This window comes from Phoxinus phoxinus (assembly GCF_949152265.1).
Source record: "Phoxinus phoxinus genome assembly, chromosome: 13".
Classification (NCBI taxonomy): domain Eukaryota; kingdom Metazoa; phylum Chordata; class Actinopteri; order Cypriniformes; family Leuciscidae; genus Phoxinus; species Phoxinus phoxinus.
The window spans coordinates 3,965,004-3,988,997 of NC_136888.1; the positions used below are offsets into that span (position 1 = coordinate 3,965,004).

At 40.3% G+C, this 23,994-nt stretch overlaps 2 protein-coding genes across 7 annotated transcripts in view; both read right to left on the bottom strand.

The window, feature by feature from the left end:
• Positions 1 to 1,431: 1,431 nt before the first annotated feature.
• LOC307009497 (uncharacterized protein) lies at positions 1,432 to 9,304 on the bottom strand. The gene is made up of 10 exons (XM_079633290.1): positions 8,525 to 9,304; positions 6,651 to 7,118; positions 5,915 to 6,106; positions 4,961 to 5,152; positions 4,390 to 4,719; positions 4,101 to 4,195; positions 3,913 to 3,963; positions 3,323 to 3,704; positions 3,046 to 3,225; positions 1,432 to 2,454 (listed from the first exon to the last, which is right to left on the bottom strand). The coding sequence occupies exons 1-10, from the start codon at positions 8,550 to 8,552 to the stop codon at positions 2,414 to 2,416; spliced, it is 1,959 nt and encodes a 652-aa protein (XP_079489416.1). The 5' UTR covers positions 8,553 to 9,304; the 3' UTR covers positions 1,432 to 2,413.
• Positions 9,305 to 19,446: 10,142 nt separating this feature from the next.
• paplna (papilin a, proteoglycan-like sulfated glycoprotein) overlaps positions 19,447 to 23,994 on the bottom strand; it is an 89,653-nt gene continuing 85,105 nt past the window's right edge. For all 6 annotated transcript variants that reach the window (XM_079633058.1, XM_079633054.1, XM_079633057.1 and 3 more), the window contains one exon: positions 19,447 to 20,353. In XM_079633058.1, coding sequence (XP_079489184.1) covers positions 20,181 to 20,353 — 173 coding nt within the window. In that variant the 3' untranslated portion in view covers positions 19,447 to 20,180. The remainder of the gene's footprint in view (positions 20,354 to 23,994) is intronic.

Sequence of the window (23,994 nt, forward strand, 5' to 3'; positions counted from 1 at the left end):
ACGTTAAAGCGGTTGTGAAAGAAATATGCAAAGAGGTCCTTCCAGAAACTGAATGCATTTTGTGACGGGTGCCATCGATGTCGTCCACAGGATTGGCAAACCTCCAGATACAGGTGCTGGTCATATAATTACAATATCATCAAAAAGTTGATTTATTTCAAGAATTCAACTTAACAGGTGAAACTAATATATTATATAGACTCATTACATGCAAAGTGAGATATTTCAAGCCTTTATTTGTTATAATCTTACAGTTTATGAAACCCCCAAATCAAAATCCCAGAAGATTAGAATACTACATGTAATCATCTATGAAATTACACAGTAATATATGGTCACTGATAAATACATCGACAGCCAATCAGAATCCATTCCGCTTCAAAGAGCGCCAGCATTTAAAGTGGCAGATGAACAGAAGACTGCAGTGTGCGGAGAATGAACAGCTTATCGGTCATTGGGTTTGGACGCTAATATAGTTAACATTATAGTTATTGTTCTTGGTGTGAATGTGCTTTAAGAGTTCTGGGTCTGCATTTACTCTTTACAGTGCCTTTCAACTCTCTCTGTTCGTGGGCATCGAAAATGAACCAATAACACAAATTGAAGTCAAAGTCAAGTCAAAATGTATTTCTACAGCACATTTAAAAGCAACAGATTTGAACTACAAGTGCTGTACAATAAAACATTGAGCATATAAAAAGAAACAATGCAGCGTCCAAAATATAAACACATTAAACAAAATACATTAAAACACACAAAAATATTAAGTTTAACATATTTGTCAGTGCTAAGCATTCCTAATTTATCTGTAATATAAATAAGATGATACAGTTGTTATTTTGCATTACTCTGAATGACACAACTTCTACTTCAGCTTATATTGACGGCCATCAACCGGCCACTATATTAAACAATGAGCTTGACCAGCAAAGTTAATCACAATTACTCACAACATCTACTTATTTTACGACAAATCTAACAATAAAAGTGTTTTGTGGCATTTCACTGAATGACATGTGTTTTTGTAACTCAGGATACTATTAATATGTGTTTATATGATTTCAGAAAAGCTTCTTGATCCTGTGACACTGAATGACCCCGACAACACTTTCTGGACAAAACTCCCCCTTTTTTGAAATACTTACAAATAATAATAAGACATGATCCTTTTAATATAACACAGCCAACACTTATGTGAACATGCCAAGAAAAAGATAAACGAGTTTGACTTGGTATTTTATGTTTAGTTAAAGATGTAATGGCAAAATCAAAGTCCAGACCATTACGCTGAATGACCATTTTACACTTTGGAACATTATTACCCCCATATTTTGACATTTTATTTTCACAAAAGTTATTTGAAATATTAAAGGTGACATATCATGAAAATCTGACTTTTCCCGTGTGTTATAATAATAATAATAATGGAAAAATGATGTCTTCACAGTACTCTGGACAACAAAATCAAAAGTGAGGCTGGTGTCAAAACTTACACCAAGGTTCCTCATCGTACTATGGGTCTCTAACACAGAGCCATCAACAAACAGGGACAGTGGAGCCGCTTTGCGAATTTGATGACGGGAACCTATAAGCATAACCTCAGTTTTCCCGCTGTTCAGGCAAAGAAAGTTATTGTTCATCCATGCTTTAATCTCAGAAATACAGCCAGAAAGATAACAAGCATCAATGCTTGTAATAATCGAGTCCCCGGTGCATCTACCAACCCAGAAAACGTCAAAAGTGCAACCCAGTAACTTGTTTTGTTACGCTTTTCTCTGCAAGCACGTCAAAGGAGCGTTTTTGTTCACACCGAAAAAGGGGCAAATTTGACAAACTATAATAAATGATCTGAGGGGATTTTGAGCTGAAATTTCACAGACAGATTCTGGGGACACCATAGATTTATATTAGATCTTGTGAAACGGGGCATAATACGTCACCTTTAAGGTATAGACACTTTACTGCATTTAACAGGGTTTTTATGTTTATAAAATGACTTTTGCCAATTTAATATGATGCGGACACAAAATGGTGACGTCTCGTCTTTGACCCGTATACAGATTGGTCATATACAGATTGGTCATATATACAGATTGGTCATATATACAGATTGGTCATATATACATATACAGATTGGTCATATATACAGATTGGTCATATATACAGATCGGTCATATATACAGATTGGTCATATATACAGATTGGTCATATATACAGATTGGTCATATATACAGATTGGTCATAAATAAGGCGCTATATAAATAAAGATGACTTGTCTTGACTGTTGAAACGAAGCACATGTGTCAGTGAAGACTTGATGACTCTGTCCAGTCTTGCCGTCGCTCATGTTCTTGCTCAGACGTGGACAGGCTCTGAGTTTCTGTCAGGTTGGTGTTGGACTTCAGGCTTCGGGTCAAGTCTCGAGCTCAGAGCTCTCAGCAAGTGTGTTATTTCCTGTCCAAGACAAAGATTACATGAACAAGTCAACTCATGAATGTTTTTTTAGAGCTAGAACAGAACTGAACTCTGTTTGGGGTTTACTGATTCTGTCATTTCCCTGTTTACTGCAGGGATGCCGCTTTAAAAGCATCTGTATAGTATCAAGCGCTGTATAAATGAAGGTGATTTGACTATAACAAGAACATTACAATGAACACAAAATTTTTAATCTCACTACAAATAATCCAGAATTGAAGAGAAAAGGTAATAATCCTGCTCTGCCTGTTACACTTCCTCACACCTGCAACTGATCGAGTGAATCTCCTCAACTTCTCCAATCTACTGTTGATCACGATCAAACCATTGATGTTGTAACATCTGCTCTAAGCTGGGGCGTTTAGTTGGATCCCGGGCTAGACACTGTCTAATCAGATCCCTGCAGTCTGTACACATTTTAATGAGGAGAGAGCTGGTTAGTCATGACCATGTGACCTGGCATTTTTGAAAACAGCATTGGCTCTCGCACCAAACATGTTGAGCTATATATAAAAATTCTGACACTCTTCAGCCTTTAACTTTCTGTACAAATCATCATTATTCACTCACCTTTGGATAAGTCGGGGTTCTGAAATGTAACTTTGGCTTGTGTGACTTCCATTCTATTAAGAAAAGGAAGACATGCGTTCGTCATCTCGTACAGCAACACTCCCAGAGACCAGACGTTTGCTGGGACGGCGTGGAATCGAGCTCCTGTCCAGACTTCAGGTGGGCAGTAAGGCGCTAATCCTGTAAGAAACACATTTGCACATTGTTGAGCTTTTTTTCATCATCAAATAATCAGTAAGTCACTACCTTCAGGTTTCCACACTCCCAAAATGCTCACCCCTGTATATGTTGCTCTCGTAGCCTTCACTGCTAAACAGCTGACCGCAGCCGAAGTCTATCAGCTTCAGATCTAGCGTGTCTATCTTGAACAGGAAATTCTGCGCATGAATGTCACTATGGAAAACCCCACGCCGGATGCAGTGTTGCACTGCCAGCACAGCCTGTGTCATGATGACCCGTGAGAGCCACTCAAACACAGGCTGACCGTTGATGATGTCCAGCAAGCTCTCGCAGGGTCCAGGATACTCCATCACCAGAGTGAAGTCTCTAGGATGTTCAAACCACTCGTACAGTTGTATGACGAAGGGGCTTATGGGTTCTCGCCGCATCATCATCATCAGCAGCGCCACTTCTGTAACGAGAGGTTCGGGATTCCCAGGCTAGAGAGAAGTAGCAGACAGAAGGTTAGCTGGGTAAACATCTGAAGAAAACATCATTTTGAAATGTACTATTTGTTGATCTTTTTTATTTGGTGCCTCTGGGCTTCTTTGTTGATCACATTTACACCTAATGCTTCCTACGGGTGTATTAACTACAGCAATCTGCACTCAAACAACTCAACACACATCCAGGTTTTGGCCAACTTACAATATAAAGATAGCGATCGTTGTCCATCTTGTGTATCCGCTTGATGGCAACCTGCACAAAAAACCCCAGTTTCAATAACAGTGACAGTATTCAAGCACCTGACCTTGTACTAGGTATTAAACCATCTGTAAATTGTTTTAAATGTGTTTTGCAAGAGCAAAATGTGTGTACAATTCAGTAAGATTTACCTTTTTGCCATCAAATTTGCATGTTCCCAGGAACACCCTGCCAAATGCTCCGGATCCAATCATCTTTTCCACGTTGTAGAAAGACTCAAAGAACTCTGAAAAACAAACAGAAAAATATGAGACAATTATTAGCTTGCTAGATCCATTGTTTTATTAAACAAATACCAGTGCTGGTCGAGCAACAGTAAATGTGAGCGGACATGTTAAAAACTTAAAGACTCAGTTATGCATGAAATAGCAAAATCTCTCTCTGTAGACTTTACACTGCCCAGCCTTATTTCAGTGTCACCTGTTGAGCTCTTGCTCACTGGAGAAGCCTCCACGGCACCCTGAGCAGTTCGGCCAGTTGAAGTCTCTGTTGGCTCGACAGGAACTTGACCCGGCAGCGGAGGACACGGAAACACTTCCAGGCTGTCGGACCCGGACAAACCCTGTTGGTTTGAGCTCTCCGATCCATCGCCACTCCACCTCCACTCGACGCTGTACGAGCCTCGGCTGCTCAGACTCCACGACTCTCCACACCGCCTCTCCACATGGGCCTCAGAGAGGGACCGAGCTGAGGATGACGTGATGCCCGGAGAAGAGTCTGTGGAAGACGTTCTCCAGGATCTGGAGCGGCCTGAGGATGCAACGTTTCAGACATCAAAAACTGCTTTTGTTTTATTTATTTGTTTATCATATTAATTATCAATGTCAGTGGTCACATCAAACTGTTACTTTGGTTTCACTTTATTTTGTTCTCTTTAAGACATTATATAAGTAACATTGCGTAATTTTAATATTCTGTAAAAACAAGCCTTATTTTGAGCGGAAAACAAGATAATACTGTTTAAAATAATGTTGGAGAAATAATGATTTACCGTTATTTGTCTGGACGCCGGAGTGATCTGGAGCAGGGGATGATGGTTCAGGATCAGGATCTGCTGGAGGAACGAAAGGCTCCACAACAGTCACAGCACTACAGGAACAGCCGCTGAAAACACCCTTCGTAGCCTTCCAGAGCCTGAGGAGACAACCAGCTCTCGTCCTCTTCCTACACTCTGGAGCTTTTCCTGAAATGAAGAAAAAACAACTATTAGACACATCTCTGACGTCAAATTAAGCAATGATATAATGACATAACTTACATTTTACTATTCAAATCTTATCTGTAATGTTACAAATGTAAAGTAATGGGAATTGTTCACGCTATCCACCTGACTTCTGCTTAATGCCTGCATAAATGTCCCAACATCTTATTTCACAATATTAATAGTCATTTTATTTCACTATTATCACGATTACGAGGGTGGAGCCGGGTGACTCCGTGTCAACGATAAAGTTATTTTTCTTATTTTATCTGAACTTTTATTAAAAAGAAAACATACATTTCCAGGCTTTATTTGGCCAACTCTGGCACATGTGGCTCAGTTCTTGTAATGGTAAAGATCATATGGGCCATATCTTAAAATACATTTATATCATATTAAACATTGACTTTTATTAAATGCATAGCAATGTCTTATTAATGACATAACCGACTCTGTAATACTCGGCACGACAGCCATTTTGACAATTTTGCATGTTTTTGACAATTCAAGAGAAATAAGTGGTGAAATTGAATTATTTTCTGGATCGTATGCTGTCTGGAAGCGGCTTTCTGTGTGTGTGTGTGTGTGTTTCTGGTGTGTGTCAGACAGTGCAAGTGCCATCGAGTTCATGCCTTATTGAGAACGTTTTGCTGACATTCCCATTAAATTAAGAAATCATAATTTCTAAATGTTCCCTGAACGTTCAAAACGTCCAGTTTTTTCAACATTTTTCAAATGATTTACCGTTATTTGTCTTGACGCCGGAGTGATCTGGAGCAGGGGATGATGGTTCAGGATCAGGATCTGCTGGAGGAACGAAAGGCTCCACAACAGTCACAGCACTACAGGAACAGCCGTTGAAAACACCCTTCGTAGCCTTCCAGAGCCTGAGGAGACAACCAGCTCTCTTCCTCTTCCTACACTCTGGAGCTTTTCCTGAAATGAAGAAAAAACAACTATTAGACACATCTCTGACGTCAAATTAAGCAATGATATAATGACATAACTTACATTTTACTATTCAAATCTTAATAGTGTGACAGACTCTCTGCTTAATATCGGCAAACTCTTTATTGTGACGCTCCTCCAACAGACATTCAGTTGTCTAGAAGTAACATTGCCCCTACATGTCTACTAACTCTCATTAGAGTAATAGTAGAGTATTAGTAGACTGGTAGGGTTAGGATAAGTTGACATGTAGTTGCAAAGTTACTTATAGCCAGTAGAGTGTCTGTTGAGGAGCATCACAATAAAGAGGTAACAGATATTAAGCAGAGAGTCGACTGATACTCTAATGAGAGTTAGTTGACATGTAGTTGCACAGTTGCTTATAGTCAACAGAACGTTCAAATGGGACCATCAAAATAAAGTGTTACCGTTACTTTAGTTGGCTCAACTTTCTGTTTTCGATGACAAATCACCCATTGAAAATAGAAATAGAAACTAAGCCATTACTTCTGTATTAAAAGCCTATTCTGACCTCTGCGAGAGTGTTTAGATGAAGTGGACGGACGTCCATCATCTGGGTTCTGCTTCACCCTCGTCCCGTGAGCCTGACGTCCATCATCTGGCCTCTGCTTCCCCCTCGTCCCGTGAGCCTGACGTCCATCATCTGGCCTCTGCTTCACCCTCGTCCCGTGAGCCTGACGTCCATCATCTGGCCTCTGCTTCACCCTCGTCCCGTGAGCCTGACGTCCATCATCTGGCCTCTGCTTCACCCTCGTCCCGTGAGCCTGACGTCCATCATCTGGCCTCTGCTTCACCCTCGTCCCGTGAGCCTGACCTGTGGACACAGAAAACTCAGAAGACAGAGATGTTAAATATCCAGGAAGATCCTGGCTCTGTGTCTGGCTCGGGTCTGGCAGCGGATCCTGATCATCAGAACCGGGTCTCCAAACCTCCAGACCAGCCGTCTGGGAGAAAGCAGCTCTCCTGGATCTGGAGCGGCCTGAGGATGGAAGATTTCACACATCACATAGTTAGTAATGCTTTAATAATAATAATCAATAATCAATGTCAGTGGTCAATTACAATTTTTTACTTCAGTTACTCAAATTCAAAAGTTTATTTCACATGCAAGGAATCAAATAAATGTGATCAAATTGGGGGATCAAATGAAATGGGTCCTTTACATGAATGTAGTCTATCTGCACATTTTTTAAAGTCAAATTTAAGGCTTTTTAAGACCTGAAGAAATCTAAATTATTACATTAGGGGTGTGCATATTGACAAAAATATATCTCGATATTTTCAAAGTTTTGTTGATAATAATTAGATGATATTTGACAGATTTTGTACTGGTACCATGGCTGGTTTAGGCCTGTTGTTGACAGCAGACTCACGAAGATATTCATATTTAACATGCAGTGCTCAGTTTACAGTAGCGACTGAAATTAACATTTTTATTAAGGGGCAATATTTCCAGGGGCATCTTCACCTAAATATGGAAATTATTTCTAAACGTATTTAGAGGTATGCATCACCTTTCATGTCAACTTCTAACATTCAAATCCATCCTCGCAGTGCAGAGGTGACACAGAAGAGGCATCCGAACTGGCATTACTATATTTACACTTAATTGCATAAATAAAGCTATTCAATATTTAAATATGAAATTATTTATAATTTTAACATTTTAATTAAAGGGTACTTTAAATATGAAACTAAACCCGCCAGTAGGTGGCAGTAAGTCACTGTCTTAATAAGCGAGTTGTTGGAGTCATTTGTTCAAACGGCTGATTCATTTATTGAATATTGACAATATTGTGTCTAAAAAGTAACACACAATGTTAACTTTATTGTTAATTTAACTGTTGTATAAAATAAATAGCACATTTGCAATTGTGCACAGGTAATCGGCACTCTTGCTCATGTGATATTCTAATATAACAACATAATATTATATAAATATAATAAGACAAAAACTCATTTGGGGACATATCTATAACTGCACTGACACATCACGCAGTGAAAGCATGAGAGACAAACGCGATGTCAGCTCCACTCGCAGTGCCTCGTACAGTTTAAACAATGATTACAATATCATCATAGTTCATAATCCTAAGCACAAATAATGAACTATTGAACTGACATTTACTCGTTCTCTTATCCTCTCCTCTCGCGCGCAGGAGACAGACGCAGGCTAATGCCGTAAATGACGCGAATTGTCACGTGAACAAGCAAATCCACAAAGATAAAAATAAGACTTTTCATAAGTAAAAATAAGACTTTAAGACTTTTTTATGGCCTTACATTTAAAAAATCGAATTTAAGAGCTTTTAAGGATCCGCGGGGACCCTCAGTCATTGTACAAAATCATATCATAAACCATAAATGAAAAACTGAAGCACTCACCTCCTCTTTCACCCATCATGTGAGCCATCGACGTCCTCCTCCAAACTGCAATCAAAACAATACAAAAATACAACACAAAATACAATACAATAAAATATAAATCTCCTCAGAAACACTCCGCTAAAAATAAAAATAAAACAATAAAAAATAAAATGCTTCTAAAAGAAGAATCAAATGACAAGTATTCTCAGAAATTATATGACGCAAAAATTCAAAAATATTATTTCAAAAATATAACTCTATATAAAGGATATGTCCTCCGATGTCCTTCTAGAATAAAAGTCTCCTCTCAGAAATCCAGAAAACAGCTTCAAATCGCAAGATTTGCTCAGAAAATTCTCTCAGAAAAGTCTGTCAGTTCGCCTCGTCTCTCAACCAACAGACAGACGCGATCGGTTTGAATGTAAATATATATGCAGAATTCATAACGCGTCGCTATAGCAACTAAAATTCGAATCACTCATATGCACGCACAGACAGCGATTGGTTCAGTGTAAATGCAGAATTCATAACACGCGTTGCTGAGGCAACTAAGATTTAAAACAATATGCACGTACAGAGATTGGTTCAGTGTAAATATGTAGTCAGAATTCATAACCTTCAACACGTGTCGCTATAGCAACTAAAATTAGAATCACTCATATAGGCATGCACTCGCATATGAGCAGAGCACGTGAGCACACATTTATAAGTATTATTATTAATAAGTATTATTATTAAAATCCGTGGAAAATGCGTGCAAAAAGGCACAATAAATCGGACATCATCTTGTGAATTAAATTTCCCCTTCTCCGCATATTTAACCATCAAGGCCAATCAGCTTTCAGTATCACTAATGCGTCATCAGCCGGTTAGTATTAGTGGAGAAGAAATCCAAATTATTGTTGAATTCTCTATTAACATTGTTCACAATTGCTACCCAGTTCACTATAAACTTGATAAATCTAATAATAGTTTGGCACATTTAGTATTTTGGGTTGACTTTTCAAACGTTGTTAAAAGGTAGGCCTATCTATCTTCAAACTTCTGTATAAGCCAAAAATACTCTCTGATATTAGACCCTTCTCATTTAAAATTTGTAATCATTTATACTTTTTTATATTCACAAATGTTCAGAGAAAAATCCTTCTTTTTTATGTTTAAGAAAGAGTTTGAGGACATGTAAAACTCTACTGTATGTAAGACTGTCATGGTGTAAAACATTAAAGCTGATTTAATATTCTTTGTGGTTTTGTCTTGTAACCCTCATTATTGTCTATTATTATTTGTTGCTGTTTTGTCTTGTTTTGTATTTTGTTATTGTTGCATAATAATAAATATATATTAATAAATCCAAATAAAATAAAAAATAGAGGATCCCAAAACAAGAAAAAAATAATTTTCATTTGCGATTTTTTTTAAACGTTTATTAAAAATATACATGCAACATTTCAAGAGATACAAATGTGTCACATATAATCCTCTAAAGAATTCCAGCATCATAAAACTTTGATAACATTTTTAACATCATGTATTGTATATGATGAACGTTGAGGATAACATCTAAGATATTCAAGAAAAAATACTTTTATTTAGCAAGGACGCATTACATTGATCAAAATATATTTCAAATAAATGCTGTTCTTCTGATCTTTATATTCATCAAAGAATCATCAAAAATGAATCAAGGTTTCATAAAATAAAATAAAAATTAAGCATGCAAAAATGATTTTCAACATTGATAAACATAAGAACCATAATTGAGCACCAATAATGATTGATAATAGAGCACAAAATCAGCGTGTTGTGATTTCTGAAGGATCATGTGACACTGAAGACTGAGTAATGCTGAAAATTCAGCTTTGATCACAGGAATAAATTACATTTTAAATAATATTAAAACAGAAAACATATTTTAAGTGTAATAATATTTTTTTGACCGGTACTGTATATAATATGTATTTTGACTATTGCACTGATTTCAATGGATTAATAAAATTGTAATAAACTGCATGTCAAGCGTTTTGTCCTTTCCTCCATGTTGTCCCTTATCTCCACTATGGTTTGCAGTGCGAAAGTAATGGAAAATAATGACTATCTAAATACAACTAAATATTGTTAGCTACATTGTGCACTGATTTACTTGGGTGTCTCTGCACTTTTCCACAAAGACCAACACTAAGAAGTTTAATGTTTATTTATAGAAAGGAGCAGGGAAAGTCTTGCCAGATCCAGGAGACTCAGGGTGAGCGTGCAGCATCATGGGAGTCTTCAGGATCCGCTGAATCCCATTTGTGCTTCTTGTCTTGAAAGAGAGATAAAGGAGACAAAAACATGAGACATTATATATTACTCACTTAAAAATGTTGGGTTAAAAATAACCCAACGGATAACCCAACTGTGGGTTAGTATGGCACCTTCCCAACTGTGGGTTATTTAACTCCCAGTTATATATTTATTTTTTATTTATGACCTTATTTTAATAAATAATTTACACATTGTTTTCAAATACAGATTGTTTATTTGTATAAAACAATACATATGTTTCAACAAATATATTTTTACATTACAAACTATATATTGGGGAGTCTAGCATTTAATGTAAATGTACATAAAACACACATAATTCAAAACCTATGGAAATATGTACAAACAGTACACATTCAAAACCTACACAAAAATGTACATAGAGTAAAAATACATCAAATCTATGCATGCAGCACACAAAAATTCTAAATTAACACAATTTAAAACTACACATTCAATTCAAAACCTATATAAATATGGACAGAATACACAAATTAATAACATTAAATCCTAATCACAACTTTATTAAAAGGTCTTCACTGTACACTGAATGCATTGATGTGTTGTTGTAAACATACCTTAAAGGGTTAGTTCACCCAAAAATGAAAATAATGTCATTAATGACTCACCCTCATGTCGTTCTAAGCCCGTAAGACCTCCGTTCATCTTCGGAACACAGTTTAAGATATTTTAGATTTAGTCCGAGAGATTTCTGTCCCTCCATTGAAACTGTATATACAGTATACTGTCCATGTCCATAAAGGTAATAAAAAGATCATCAAAGTAGCTAGTCCATGTGACATCAGTGGGTTAGTTAGAAGTTTTTGAAGCATCGAAAATACTTTTTGGTCCAAAAATAACACAAAATAAGACTTTATTCAGCATTGTATTACACAGAGTATATAACACAGTTGTGGTATTTAATATGATTCCCCATTTAGCCTGATATGATATATTTTTTTTAAACTGCTTGCCTTTTTAAAACGTATAAACCTCGCTCTCCTTCACAGTGTCCAGAAGGATTTTGAGCCGTTCCTCTTCAGTGTTCAGGCCACTATGTGATGCTGGTGGAGGAAAACGCTTTCTGACTAAAATACTCCAAAGTGGCTCGATAACATCAGATCTGGAGACTGTGCAGTCCATGAGAGATGTTCAACTTCACTTTCATTGTCATCAAACCAATCTGCCACCAGTCTTGCGGTGTGTATTGGTGCATTATCATGCCGATACACGGCGCCCGCTTCAGGGTGATGAACCTTTAGGTGCACATGGTCCTCCAGAACGGTTCAGTCTTTCACAGAGACGTCTCCATCAAGCACAGTAGACAATGCCATGATATTGCAGCCCAAACCAGCACTGATCCGATGGTTTCGGTACTGGTGCTGGGTGGGTCGAGCAGTGGGCTTTCCTTGGAAGGCAAGTTTCAAAAGCCTCTCCATCCTTCTTGCGAAGGTCACACACTCACGGCTGGATTAATAGGGTCAGCTGTTTTTATGAATCATTTTCTCAGAGATGTTAAATTACCGAAGGCTACCAGGAAAGCTAGGCAACTAAGTTTATTAAATTCATTCACAATGTAGGCCTACACATTCATTATTGATATTGTGCCTAATACAGGGCCATAGGCAGCACTTTATAATCACTGAGGTCGTAAATTGACGTTTTTAGGGGGTTCGGGCGGGGGATCCCCCTGAGGACATTTTTATTTCTCCAATGTGCATTTCAAGATGTTTGAAGGCAAAAAAAGGGATAAGAAATAGCTATAAAACCATATCAGTGGCCATAGATTATTGGTCAATACCTCTCTCCTCATCTTCATCACTCTTCTTTTTCCTCTCAGTCTCTTTGTCCCTGTCTCTTCCCCTCTTAAATTTGAGCTTTTTTTTAATTTACTGAAGGCTACAAATTGTATTATATTAATTCTTAATATGTACACATTCATTATTCTTTGCCTAATTTGTGCTGAAACAGCTTTGTTAATGTTTCTTGTCCCCTCACAATAACAGTAAACTAATTATTACATTACATTAATCACGTTATATAGGCCTATTTTCAGTTAAAAATTGCAAAATTAGACAAAAGTTTATTAGTTTGATTACTTTTGAACAGCTGTCAAATATGAAATGTTTAGTTTAGCTACTTTCATCTTATCTCGCACTTGACCGTAAACTGAAGCGTCGAGTCGCTCTGCTCAATTCGCGCTCTGAAGCTTCTGTGAACATAAAGCCCGCCTACTTTGATTTGATTGGTCATCTCAAATATTCTGACATTGACGAGCAGTGACAGACCAATGAGGCTCAGTTGAACACACACACACACACACACACACCCTGTCATCTGTTTCTGACGTGCGCTGAGGAATGAAGAACGCGCCTTATAACAAGACGGAGCAAAGCCTGCCGCCGATTTCATATGTTTTAATTATCAAGATCGAGGCCAAGCCTTGTGTAAACTATTTTTACGTAGCCTAGCACAAAAAAAGATTGCCCTATGGTAGATCCGGGCCTGGTCACACTGCTGCCGCATATTTGTTACAGCAGCAACGAAAAGCTTCTCTCTTTCCCTCAGGCCTGGTAATCCCAACCACAGCGCTCTTTCGCTCACCGGTCACCCACCACAGTCCAGAGCTGTGGCCATGCTGTGAAAAAGCCTCTCTGGGTGGTGGTTGTTGGTTGGACATCCCCAGTTCCTCCATATTAAGCACATCCAGGCTAGAGAACATTAAAGGGCACCTATTATGGAATTTTGAAATGTACCTTTCATGTAGTGTGTAACATAGATCTAAGTGAACAAAAACATCCTGCAAAGTTTGAAATATGAAAGTGCACCGTATATAAAGTTATTGTCCTTCAAAAGTAAGAGTCGACTCGGAGTAATTTTTTATGAATGTTAGAAGACCGAAGCTTTTTCTCTGACTAGATGACGTCAACTTGTCAAGTTATTTGAATACGATACGCCCACTTATTGCGCTCCAAGGCCAGCAGGGGAAACATCATGGCGACGAGACGCTGTGTTCTGAAGTGCGACTCAAAAGCCAACTTTTTTCATCTGCCCAAGGAGGAGCATTTGAAGACTAAGTGGCTACAATTCATATATACAGCTATACCACAGAAGTATAGTCCGAGCCTTGTGCTTTGTTCGCGCCATTTTGAAGACGATTGCTTTACCAACTTAAATGCACTCAAACTTGGATTCGCGAGCCGGATGATATTGAAGGAAGGTTCAGTTCCAAGTGTATTTGCATCAGCTTCCTCCTCCGTATCACAACCTGTAAGTGTTATTAATAATTGTTGCTTTTATGTTTTATGTAGCATGCTTAATAATTATTTTGTATGTTGTGTAAGCACCGTTTAGCTTCTAGGTCTTCAATGACAATTGTATTGAGATATATGAAGCGTTTGTCGTTTTTTTCGGAGTTGTCTAAAGAATAGATTAATACCTCGTAACGTAACTGCATTTTTTTTTTTGTAAAAACTTTATGTTTATGCATCGGGCTAACGCAAACAAAGACTGATTGTGCTTTTACAATATGAACTCTGGGCTATGCTCGCTAACATAACATTACATGCTTTATCTTATTTTTAGTTTATTTTACTACAAACTATAAAGCAGTGGACTATAATCATTATTATAACAAAATTGAATTGATAAAAGCATCATTGTACTTCGTGTTAAACAATAAGTATTATCTCTGTAAACACTGCTGGGTCATCTGACCAATCGCAGATTAGCGTCGCGCAGAGGAGGGGTTTGGAAAAATGAGTCGTTGAACGAATCATTTGGGAGTCGGTGAGCAAATCAGGTAAAAATAAATGCATATTATACGACAACAAAAGTGTTTTTTGTCATTGCATGCATGTAAAACTGTTGTTGGGGACTCCCAAAACAACATTAGGACCAATCAACGCAGATTAGCGTCGCGCAAAGGAGGGGTTTGAATACCTCGTAGTAACGTAACTGCATTTTTTTTTGTAAAAACGTTATGTTTATGCATCGGGCTAATGCAAACAAAGACTGATTGTGCTTTTACAATATGAACTCTGGGCTATGGCCGCTAACATAACATTAAATTCTTTATCTTATTTTTCGTTTTTTACTACAAAACTATTAAGCAGTGGACTATAATCATTATTATAACACAATTTAATTGATAAAAGCATCATTGTACTCCGTGTTAAACAATAAGTATTATCTCTGTAAACACTGCTGGGTCATCTGACCAATCAACGCAGATTAGCGTCGCGCAAAGGAGGGGTTTGAAAAAATGAGTCGTTGAACGAATCATTTGGGAGTCGGTGAGCAAATCAGGTAAAAATAAATGCATATTATACGAAAACAAAAGTGTTTTTTGTCATTGCATGCACGTAAAACTGTTGTTGGGGACTCCCTAAACAACATTAGGAACATTTTAAATGTCATAATAGGTGCCCTTTAAACAGGCACTCTATGAGAGAAAACTGCATCTCTGCAACGCATGCTGGGACGGCTGGAATCGGCTGCTTGGTTGGGGAAGTGTGTGGCGGCAGACTCTTCCCATCATATAAATCCCTCCCTGTGCCCTGGCCTTTCTGTTGTGATGGTCAGTCGATAGAGAGTTTAGCAGCTGCTTTAATTCCTACACATTTCACTAAGGTCCAAGTCTCTGTGTATGGGGGAGAGAGACTCACCTGTCGCACTGTTAGGTGGTTTTTCCTCTGACAGTCCTGTCTTTGCTCAATGTGTCTTTGTTTGTGTTGTGCTTGAGCACATGGCTCTGTCTTTGTGTGTGTTGTCCATGTGCTCTTATTTTCCTGCCTCCTTGTTTCCAATTACCCACGCCCTCTTGTTTAGTCTGAGTCCTCATTAGTCTGCATGTGCGCACCTGTTCTTTGTCTAAGTATGCGCACCTGTTCCACATGTTCTCAGCTCGCTTTATAGTGCTTTCCCTCTTGTTTTCCCAGTTTGTTGTGTGTGTCTGTGTGTGTACTTGTGCCACCATGTACTTTTTGTGTGCATCCCTTTTGATTGTTCAAGTCTTGTGTCTGTGTCTCCTGTTTGTTCCAGCCCTGTAAGCTGAGCATCTCTGGTTGCTTCCTCTCTTTACCGGTACAGTGACTGATCGTACCCCGCGAGTCTATCTCTGGTGCTGTATGATCCTGTCTGGCTCTCGCTGCATCCATTGGCTCCACATCAACCACAGCACACCAGTCTGTTCACCTTGGGCTGGTCTCAGCGGCCTGTCATTGTGCTTTGTTCCCTGCCGACTGTTATCACCTCCTCATCCACCATCTCTCGTCTGGTCAACTGTCTTGTCAATAAAACCCGTTAAAGGGATAGTTCACCCAAAAAATAAAAATTAGCCCATGATTTAATCACCCTGAAGTCGTCCTAGGTGTGTATGACATTCTTCTTTCAGACGAATACAATTGGAGTTATAATAAACAAATCCCTGGCTCTTCCTAGCTTGATAATGGCAGTGAATGGCTGGATGACTTTGGAAGTCCATTAAAGTGCATCTATTCATGATTAAAGTGCTCGACACGGCTCTCCGGGGGGTTAATAAAGGCCTTCTGAAGTGAAGCAATGCGTTTGTGTAAGAAAAATATCCATATTTAAAACTTTATCGACAAAAATAACTAGCCTCCGGCAGACGGCCATTCGCATCGACTTACATCAAAAGAGTTCAAGACACTTGAACTTGACGCACAACGTGCCGGCATCGCCAGCACATCTGACACAGGTAAACACACAACACAGCGGACACAGGTAAACACACAACACAGCTGACACAGGTAAACACACAACACAGCGGACACAGGTAAACACACAACACAGCGGACACAGGTAAACACACAACACAGCGGACACAGGTAAACACACAACACAGCTGACACAGGTAAACACACAACACAGCTGACACAGGTAAACACACAACACAGCGGACACAGGTAAACACACAACACAGCGGACACAGGTAAACACACAACACAGCTGACACAGGTAAACACACAACACAGCTGACACAGGTAAACACACAACACAGCGGACACAGGTAAACACACAACACAGCGGACACAGGTAAACACACAACACAGCTGACACAGGTAAACACACAACACAGCGGACACAGGTAAACACATAACACAGCGGACACAGGTAAACACACAACACAGTGGACACCGGTAAACACACAACACAGCGGACACAGGTAAACACACAACACAGCGGACACAGGTAAACACACAACACAGCGGACACAGGTAAACACACAACACAGCGGACACAGGTAAACACACAACACAGCGGACACAGGTAAACACACAACACAGCTGACACAGGTAAACACACAACACAGCTGACACAGGTAAACACACAACACAGCTGACACAGGTAAACACACAACACAGCGGACACAGGTAAACACACAGCACAGCGGACACAGGTAAACACACAACACAGCTGACACAGGTAAACACACAACACAGCTGACACAGGTAAACACACAACACAGCTGACACAGGTAAACACACAACACAGCGGACACAGGTAAACACACAACACAGCGGACACAGGTAAACACACAACACAGCTGACACAGGTAAACACACAACACAGCTGACACAGGTAAACACACAACACAGCTGACACAGGTAAACACACAACACAGCGGACACAGGTAAACACACAACACAGTGGACACCGGTAAACACACAACACAGCTGACACAGGTAAACACACAGCACAGCTGACACAGGTAAACACACAACACAGCTGACACAGGTAAACACACAACACAGCGGACACAGGTAAACACACAACACAGCGGACACCGGTAAACACACAACACAGCGGACACAGGTAAACACACAACACAGTGGACACAGGTAAACATACAACACAGCGGACACAGGTAAACATACAACACAGCGGACACAGGTAAACACACAACACAGCGGACACAGGTAAACACACAACACAGCGGACACAGGTAAACACACAACACAGCGGACACAGGTAAACACACAACACAACTGACACAGGTAAACACACAACACAGCGGACACAGGTAAACACACAACACAGCGGACACAGGTAAACACACAACACAGCGGACACAGGTAAACACACAACACAGCGGACACAGGTAAACACACAACACAGCGGACACAGGTAAACACACAACACAGCGGACACAGGTAAACACACAACACAGCTGACACAGGTAAACACACAACACAGCGGACACAGGTAAACACACAACACAGCGGACACAGGTAAACACACAACACAGCTGACACAGGTAAACACACAACACAGCGGACACAGGTAAACACACAACACAGCGGACACAGGTAAACACACAACACAACTGACACAGGTAAACACACAACACAGTGGACACAGGTAAACACACAACAAAGCGGACACAGGTAAACACACAACACAGCGGACACAGGTAAACACACAACACAACTGACACAGGTAAACACACGTGCTAGAAGAGTTTCTGCTAGGACACATTCTGTTCCCGCTTCGGATGCCACAATGCCATCAAGCGGTATCTCTGGTCGTAACCAGTCCTTCACTGACCAATCAGCGTTCATTAGCAGAATGCTAGCGTGTTATGGGCAACAACAACTCAACCTGAAAGAAATCGAGAGGACATAAGTACTCAATTTTCGTCCTATAACCCATGTTGAACTTGCAAAACCTACAATCAAATCTGAGATTTCTCAACGGCAATCGGGTGAAAGAGACAAAATTAGCCGTCTAGCTCCATAGACTCCCATTCATTTTGCACTCGGGCGATCGCCCCCAGTGGAACTCTGGTGGAACTACAACCAAAAATTCGGTACAATAGGACTTAATAGGGAGTGGGCAGGCTCTCCGTAGACAGGCTCTGGTGTTACTCTTTTGTGTTTTGCTTTTTTATGTTTTTAATTAATTTAGGAAGCCACTGTAAACTTTATCGTATTGTTATATTATAATGCTATCATATTTTGTGCAGGCAATTAGCTTATTTGTTAAAATCCCAACAATGTCACTGCTAAATACCAACGCATATTGTGGCATTCTGCCACGTTTCTCACTGACACGCACCCAACTCGTACAGAGTCAAAATCCAAAAACCTTGTACAAATCCAGAGCTTCCCACGGGTATTTATGACTTTATGATGCCGTTCATGTGTTTAACACATAAATACGATCTTATGATCATTTGCTTGCTCCTTCGCTGTCCAGCCCGTGATGTAGACACTGATGAAGAATCATTCTTGGAGAATCATTCTCTAAATGCACTGCGAGGAGGAACGAGAGGAAGCTGAGAGAAAACACTGCAGGATCCTATGCAGAAGATGATGCACACACTCTTCACTCTCTCTTCACATCTGGTACCCCAGTTACAAGTCATGATTTAGCTTTGCAGTTTAAATAAACCGTACATCATGCTTAAAAAAATGTCTTGGAAAAATATTTTTTTCAGTGTGAGTATCATAACATGATGTTTACAAGCTGTTTTATGGGTGTCTTTCTGCGGTTGAAACACTAATTGAGTGATTACATGAGACATAATTAAAGTTGGACTGTATCTTTTAACACTCCTTTATTCATATTTATTTAGTGCTGTAACTAGTAGTAAAGAGGAAGAGATGATCGGTTCACATGCCGCTTGAACTGAGGCGCTACAGTGATCTGTCACCACACATTTAAGAGCACCAAAACCACATTTATTGTTTGAATTTCATGATAAATTTGACAGAATTTGAAAGATCAGACTTTGTTTCATATCACAAGTAACATAGCACAAAGCTTACTGTGATTATTGGATGGGAGACAGGCAACAAATAATGTTTGGTGAAATTTTGTTCAAGGATCAACTGAAAACAGCACAGTGTTCTCACAGCTTTGTTTAATTAGTATGTTTGTTCTTGTAGGTTTCATTTTCATCTAAATATTTTAGGTTGCCTAAATTTCGGTGCATCACTACAATCTACACACATTTAAAGTACATGAAAGGGTTTCCTATCAAAGTTGTATGTTATCAGTTTTCTTCCAACTGTTAGTATATTCTAATCAACTACAGTATATAAAATCCAGAGACTGATATCTCTGTGTTTACAGTGTTTATAATCTTGAAAATTAATTTATTCTAAAAAAAACACAAAAAAAAAAACAGTTACACAATAAAATGGACACAGAGATACTGTATATTACAAAGATAAATAAACTGATCTGAATGAGGCTGGAATACTGAATGCATCCGCTTGACTTCGTGAAGTTCAGTCTGACACTAGCTGCAGATCTGAGGTCAGTGTTGATCTGAGCCGGTGATGTTAAATCATGAGGTGAGTCTGAATCGACCAATGAGGCTGCTGGGTTCGTTGCACATGACCTATCTGATTTGCCTAGGTCTGTCTTTGTCCCTGGCATATGTGGCGCAGCTGGAGCAGCAGAAACTGGAGTAATACTGGCTGGAGCACAGTCGCGCGTACACTATCAGCTTACAGTTCGCCAACTCGGGCTGATCCACACAGTTCGCTGGCAAACCCTGACTCCCGTCCACGTCTGCAGAGAGAGCGAGACACAAAATGTAACAAATTAAAATGCATTCACAAGTATAAGAGGATGTCCGCATTGCAACTGTTTATTATGGCTACTCTGCAAATGTGGAAAACTTGCAGAGCAGCTTTTCTTTAGCCGCGTTTCCATTACCATTCAAATTGCGAATTGAAAATACGCCCAATGGAAATACGTCAGTTTCACAAAAACACCCATATATTGCAAAAACGTTTTTACGCTCGCATAAAGTGGCTTAATTTCAGGCAATTCGAAAAAGGAATATTTTGCAAAACTGCAATGGAAACCAAATGTTTTTGGGCATTTACAGGTCACCTGACGTCAAGGTCAAGGTCAAGGTATCTTTATTCGTCTCCCTAAGGAGAAATTTGGTTCGGATAAAAAGAGATTGCTACAAAGAAAATTACAACAAAGACAAACACAAGTACAGAGTTAAAACAGATAAGAGACAATGATACATAAAACATAAGACTGCTCAGAGAGCTGTGCAAAACTGCAAGTCACCATTTTTTTTTTTTTTAAACTGCTTGTGCAAAGTAGCAACATATCATGTCCATAGCATTAAAACAGTACATGGTCTCATGCACAGGGTTGATCATTTAGGAGCTTAATTGCAAGAGGAACAAATGAGCGCTTATACCTATTATATTTGCACAGAGGGACCCTGTATCTTTTTCCTGAGTTCAATAGGTCAAACTCAGAAAACAACACATGGGAGTTATCCGATACAATGTTCTTAGCCTGATTGAATATGGCCTGTTCGAAAAACTCCTGTGGGTTAAGGGGTGCTGGTGTACCCATGATTTTGCCTGCCGTCCTAACCAGATTAAAAATTTGCGCTTTTGTTTTAACTGTCAGATTTCCGAACCAGCTTGTGATACCGTACCGAAGAATGGACTCTATTGTAGCTCTATAGAAGATTAACATAATATTTTTACAGACCCCAAATACTCTAAGTCTGCGCAAGAAATATAGGCGCTGATGTGTTCTTGAACAGATATCTGCAACATGTGTGCGCCAGCTCAAATCATTGTCAATCGACACTCCTAGATATTTAAAGGATGTCACCTGCTTGATGTCATGACCATGAATGACCACCGGGCTCTGGTCTCCAGCTAATCTGGGGTCTACCAGCATTTCCACAGTTTTTATTGTATTAATATGAAGTTGATGTGAGTCGCACCAGTCGACAAACTTGTCAGTAGCAACTTGGTGGATATTTATGTTATTTCCTTTAGTGAGCAGACTTAAGAGAACAGTATCATCTGAGAATTTTACTATATATTGATTTGGCTCAGAGGTGATACAATCATTGGTATATAATGTAAACAAAAGTGGTGAACTAACACACCCTTGGGGGGCGCCAGTGCTACACAATGCTGAATCAGACAGTGATGAGTTAAACTTGACCTGCTGGGGCCTGTCTGACAGAAAAGAGTGGTACCATCTAATTAAAAAGGGGTTTACTTTTAACTGAGCTAATTTCTTAAGAATGATATCTGGCTGGATTGAATTAAAAGCGGAGCTAAAATCAACAAAAAGAAGTCTAGCGTATGCAATGGGACTTTCAAGGTGCTTCAAGGTCAGATGCATTATTGTTGAAATAGCATCACTTGTACCACGTTTTTTTGTATAAGCAAATTGGTATTTATCTAAATTTTCATCCACATCTTTGTGGAGTTTCTCTATCATAAGCCTCTCAAAGGTTTTAAAAACATTCGAAGTAATGGCCACTGGCCGATAGTCATTATTCTCCTGAGGGCATGCCTTTTTAGGTATTGGAATAATAAAAGATTTTTTCCAGAGTTTTGGTACTGTACATGTATCTATCGAGAGCTGAAATAATTTATGCCAGGCTGGTGACAGTTCATCCGCAAATGTTTTTAAAAGAAAGGCAGACAGGTTGTCAGGGCCTGTTGCTTTGGTTGTTTGAATGTACGTACGTACGTAACAGTCGATCACTCTTTAAAGAAGATGTGGTGTGCTTGGACTGAAGATGAGACAGAGCTCTTTATTAAACTCATAAAAGACAAAAGTATTACAGAAATACTGGATTCTAAGCCACAAAGAAATGCCACAATTTATCGAGACCTTGAAGCAGAAATGAGGAAGAAACACCCAGAAACTCCTCATATGTGCCGCTCACAAGTATAAGGGTCTTTCCTTGCCATTAATGCTGTGATAAACAGGGCTGTAGTACTCGAGTCCGGTCTTGGACTCGAGACCGTTTTTCTATGGTCTCGGACTCGCTGGTATTCGGACTCGGACTTGTCTCGGACTCGCTGGTATTCGGACTCGGACTTGTCTCGGACTCGCTGGTATTCGGACTCGGACTTGTCTCGGACTCGTTGGTATTCGGACTCGGACTTGTCTCGGACTCGCTGGTATTCGGACTCGGACTTGTCTCGGACTCGCTGGTATTCGGACTCGGATTTGTCTCGGACTCGCTGGTATTCGGACTCGGACTTGTCTCGGACTCGCTGGTATTCGGACTCGGACTTAGTCTCGGACTCGCTGGTATTCGGACTCGGACTTGTCTCGGACTCGCTGGTATTCGGACTCGGACTTGTCTCGGACTCGCTGGTATTCGGACTCGGACTTGTCTCGGACTCGCTGGTATTCGGACTCGGACTTAGTCTCGGACTCGCTGGAATTCGGACTCGGACTTGTCTCGGACTCGCTGGTATTCGGACTCGGACTTGTCTCGGACTCGCTGGTATTCGGACTCGGACTTGTCTCGGACTCGCTGGTATTCGGACTCGGACTTAGTCTCGGACTCGCTGGAATTCGGACTCGGATTTGTCTCGGACTCGCTGGTATTCGGACTCGGACTTGTCTCGGACTCGCTGGTATTCGGACTCGGACTTGTCTCGGACTCGCTGGTATTCGGACTCGGACTTGTCTCGGACTCGCTGGTATTCGGACTCGGACTTGTCTCGGACTCGCTGGTATTCGGACTCGGACTTAGTCTCGGACTCGCTGGAATTCGGACTCGGACTTGTCTCGGACTCGAGACCGTTTTTCTATGGTCTCGGGCTTGTCACGGACTCGCTGGTATTCGGACTCGGACTTGTCTCGGACTCGCTGGTATTCGGACTCGGACTTGTCTCGGACTCGCTGGTATTCGGACTCGGACTTAGTCTCAGACTCGCTGGAATTCGGACTCGGACTTGTCTCGGACTCGCTGGTATTCGGACTCGGACTTGTCTCGGACTCGCTGGTATTCGGACTCGGACTTAGTCTCGGACTCGCTGGAATTCGGACTCGGACTTGTCTCGGACTCGAGACCGTTTTTCTATGGTCTCGGGCTTGTCACGGACTCGCTGGTATTCGGACTCGGACTTGTCTCGGACTCGCTGGTATTCGGACTCGGACTTGTCTCGGACTCGCTGGTATTCGGACTCGGACTTGTCTCGGACTCGCTGGTATTCGGACTCGGACTTGTCTCGGACTCGCTGGTATTCGGACTCGGACTTAGTCTCAGACTCGCTGGTATTCGGACTCGGACTTGTCTCGGACTCGCTGGTATTCGGACTCGGACTTGTCTCGGACTCGGAATTGTCTCGGACTCGCTGGTATTCGGACTCGGACTTGTCTCAGACTCGCTGGTATTCGGACTCGGACTTAGT

Coding starts and splice junctions, on each gene's coding strand:
- LOC307009497 (XM_079633290.1), bottom strand. CDS start 8,552: ATGGCTCACATGATGGGTGAAAGAGGAG. Junction 6,107..6,650: donor ATCTAAACACTCTCGCAGAG/GTCAGAATAGGC, acceptor TCTTCATTTCAG/GAAAAGCTCCAGAGTGTAGG. Junction 3,964..4,100: donor GCAAATTTGATGGCAAAAAG/GTAAATCTTACT, acceptor TTTTTTGTGCAG/GTTGCCATCAAGCGGATACA.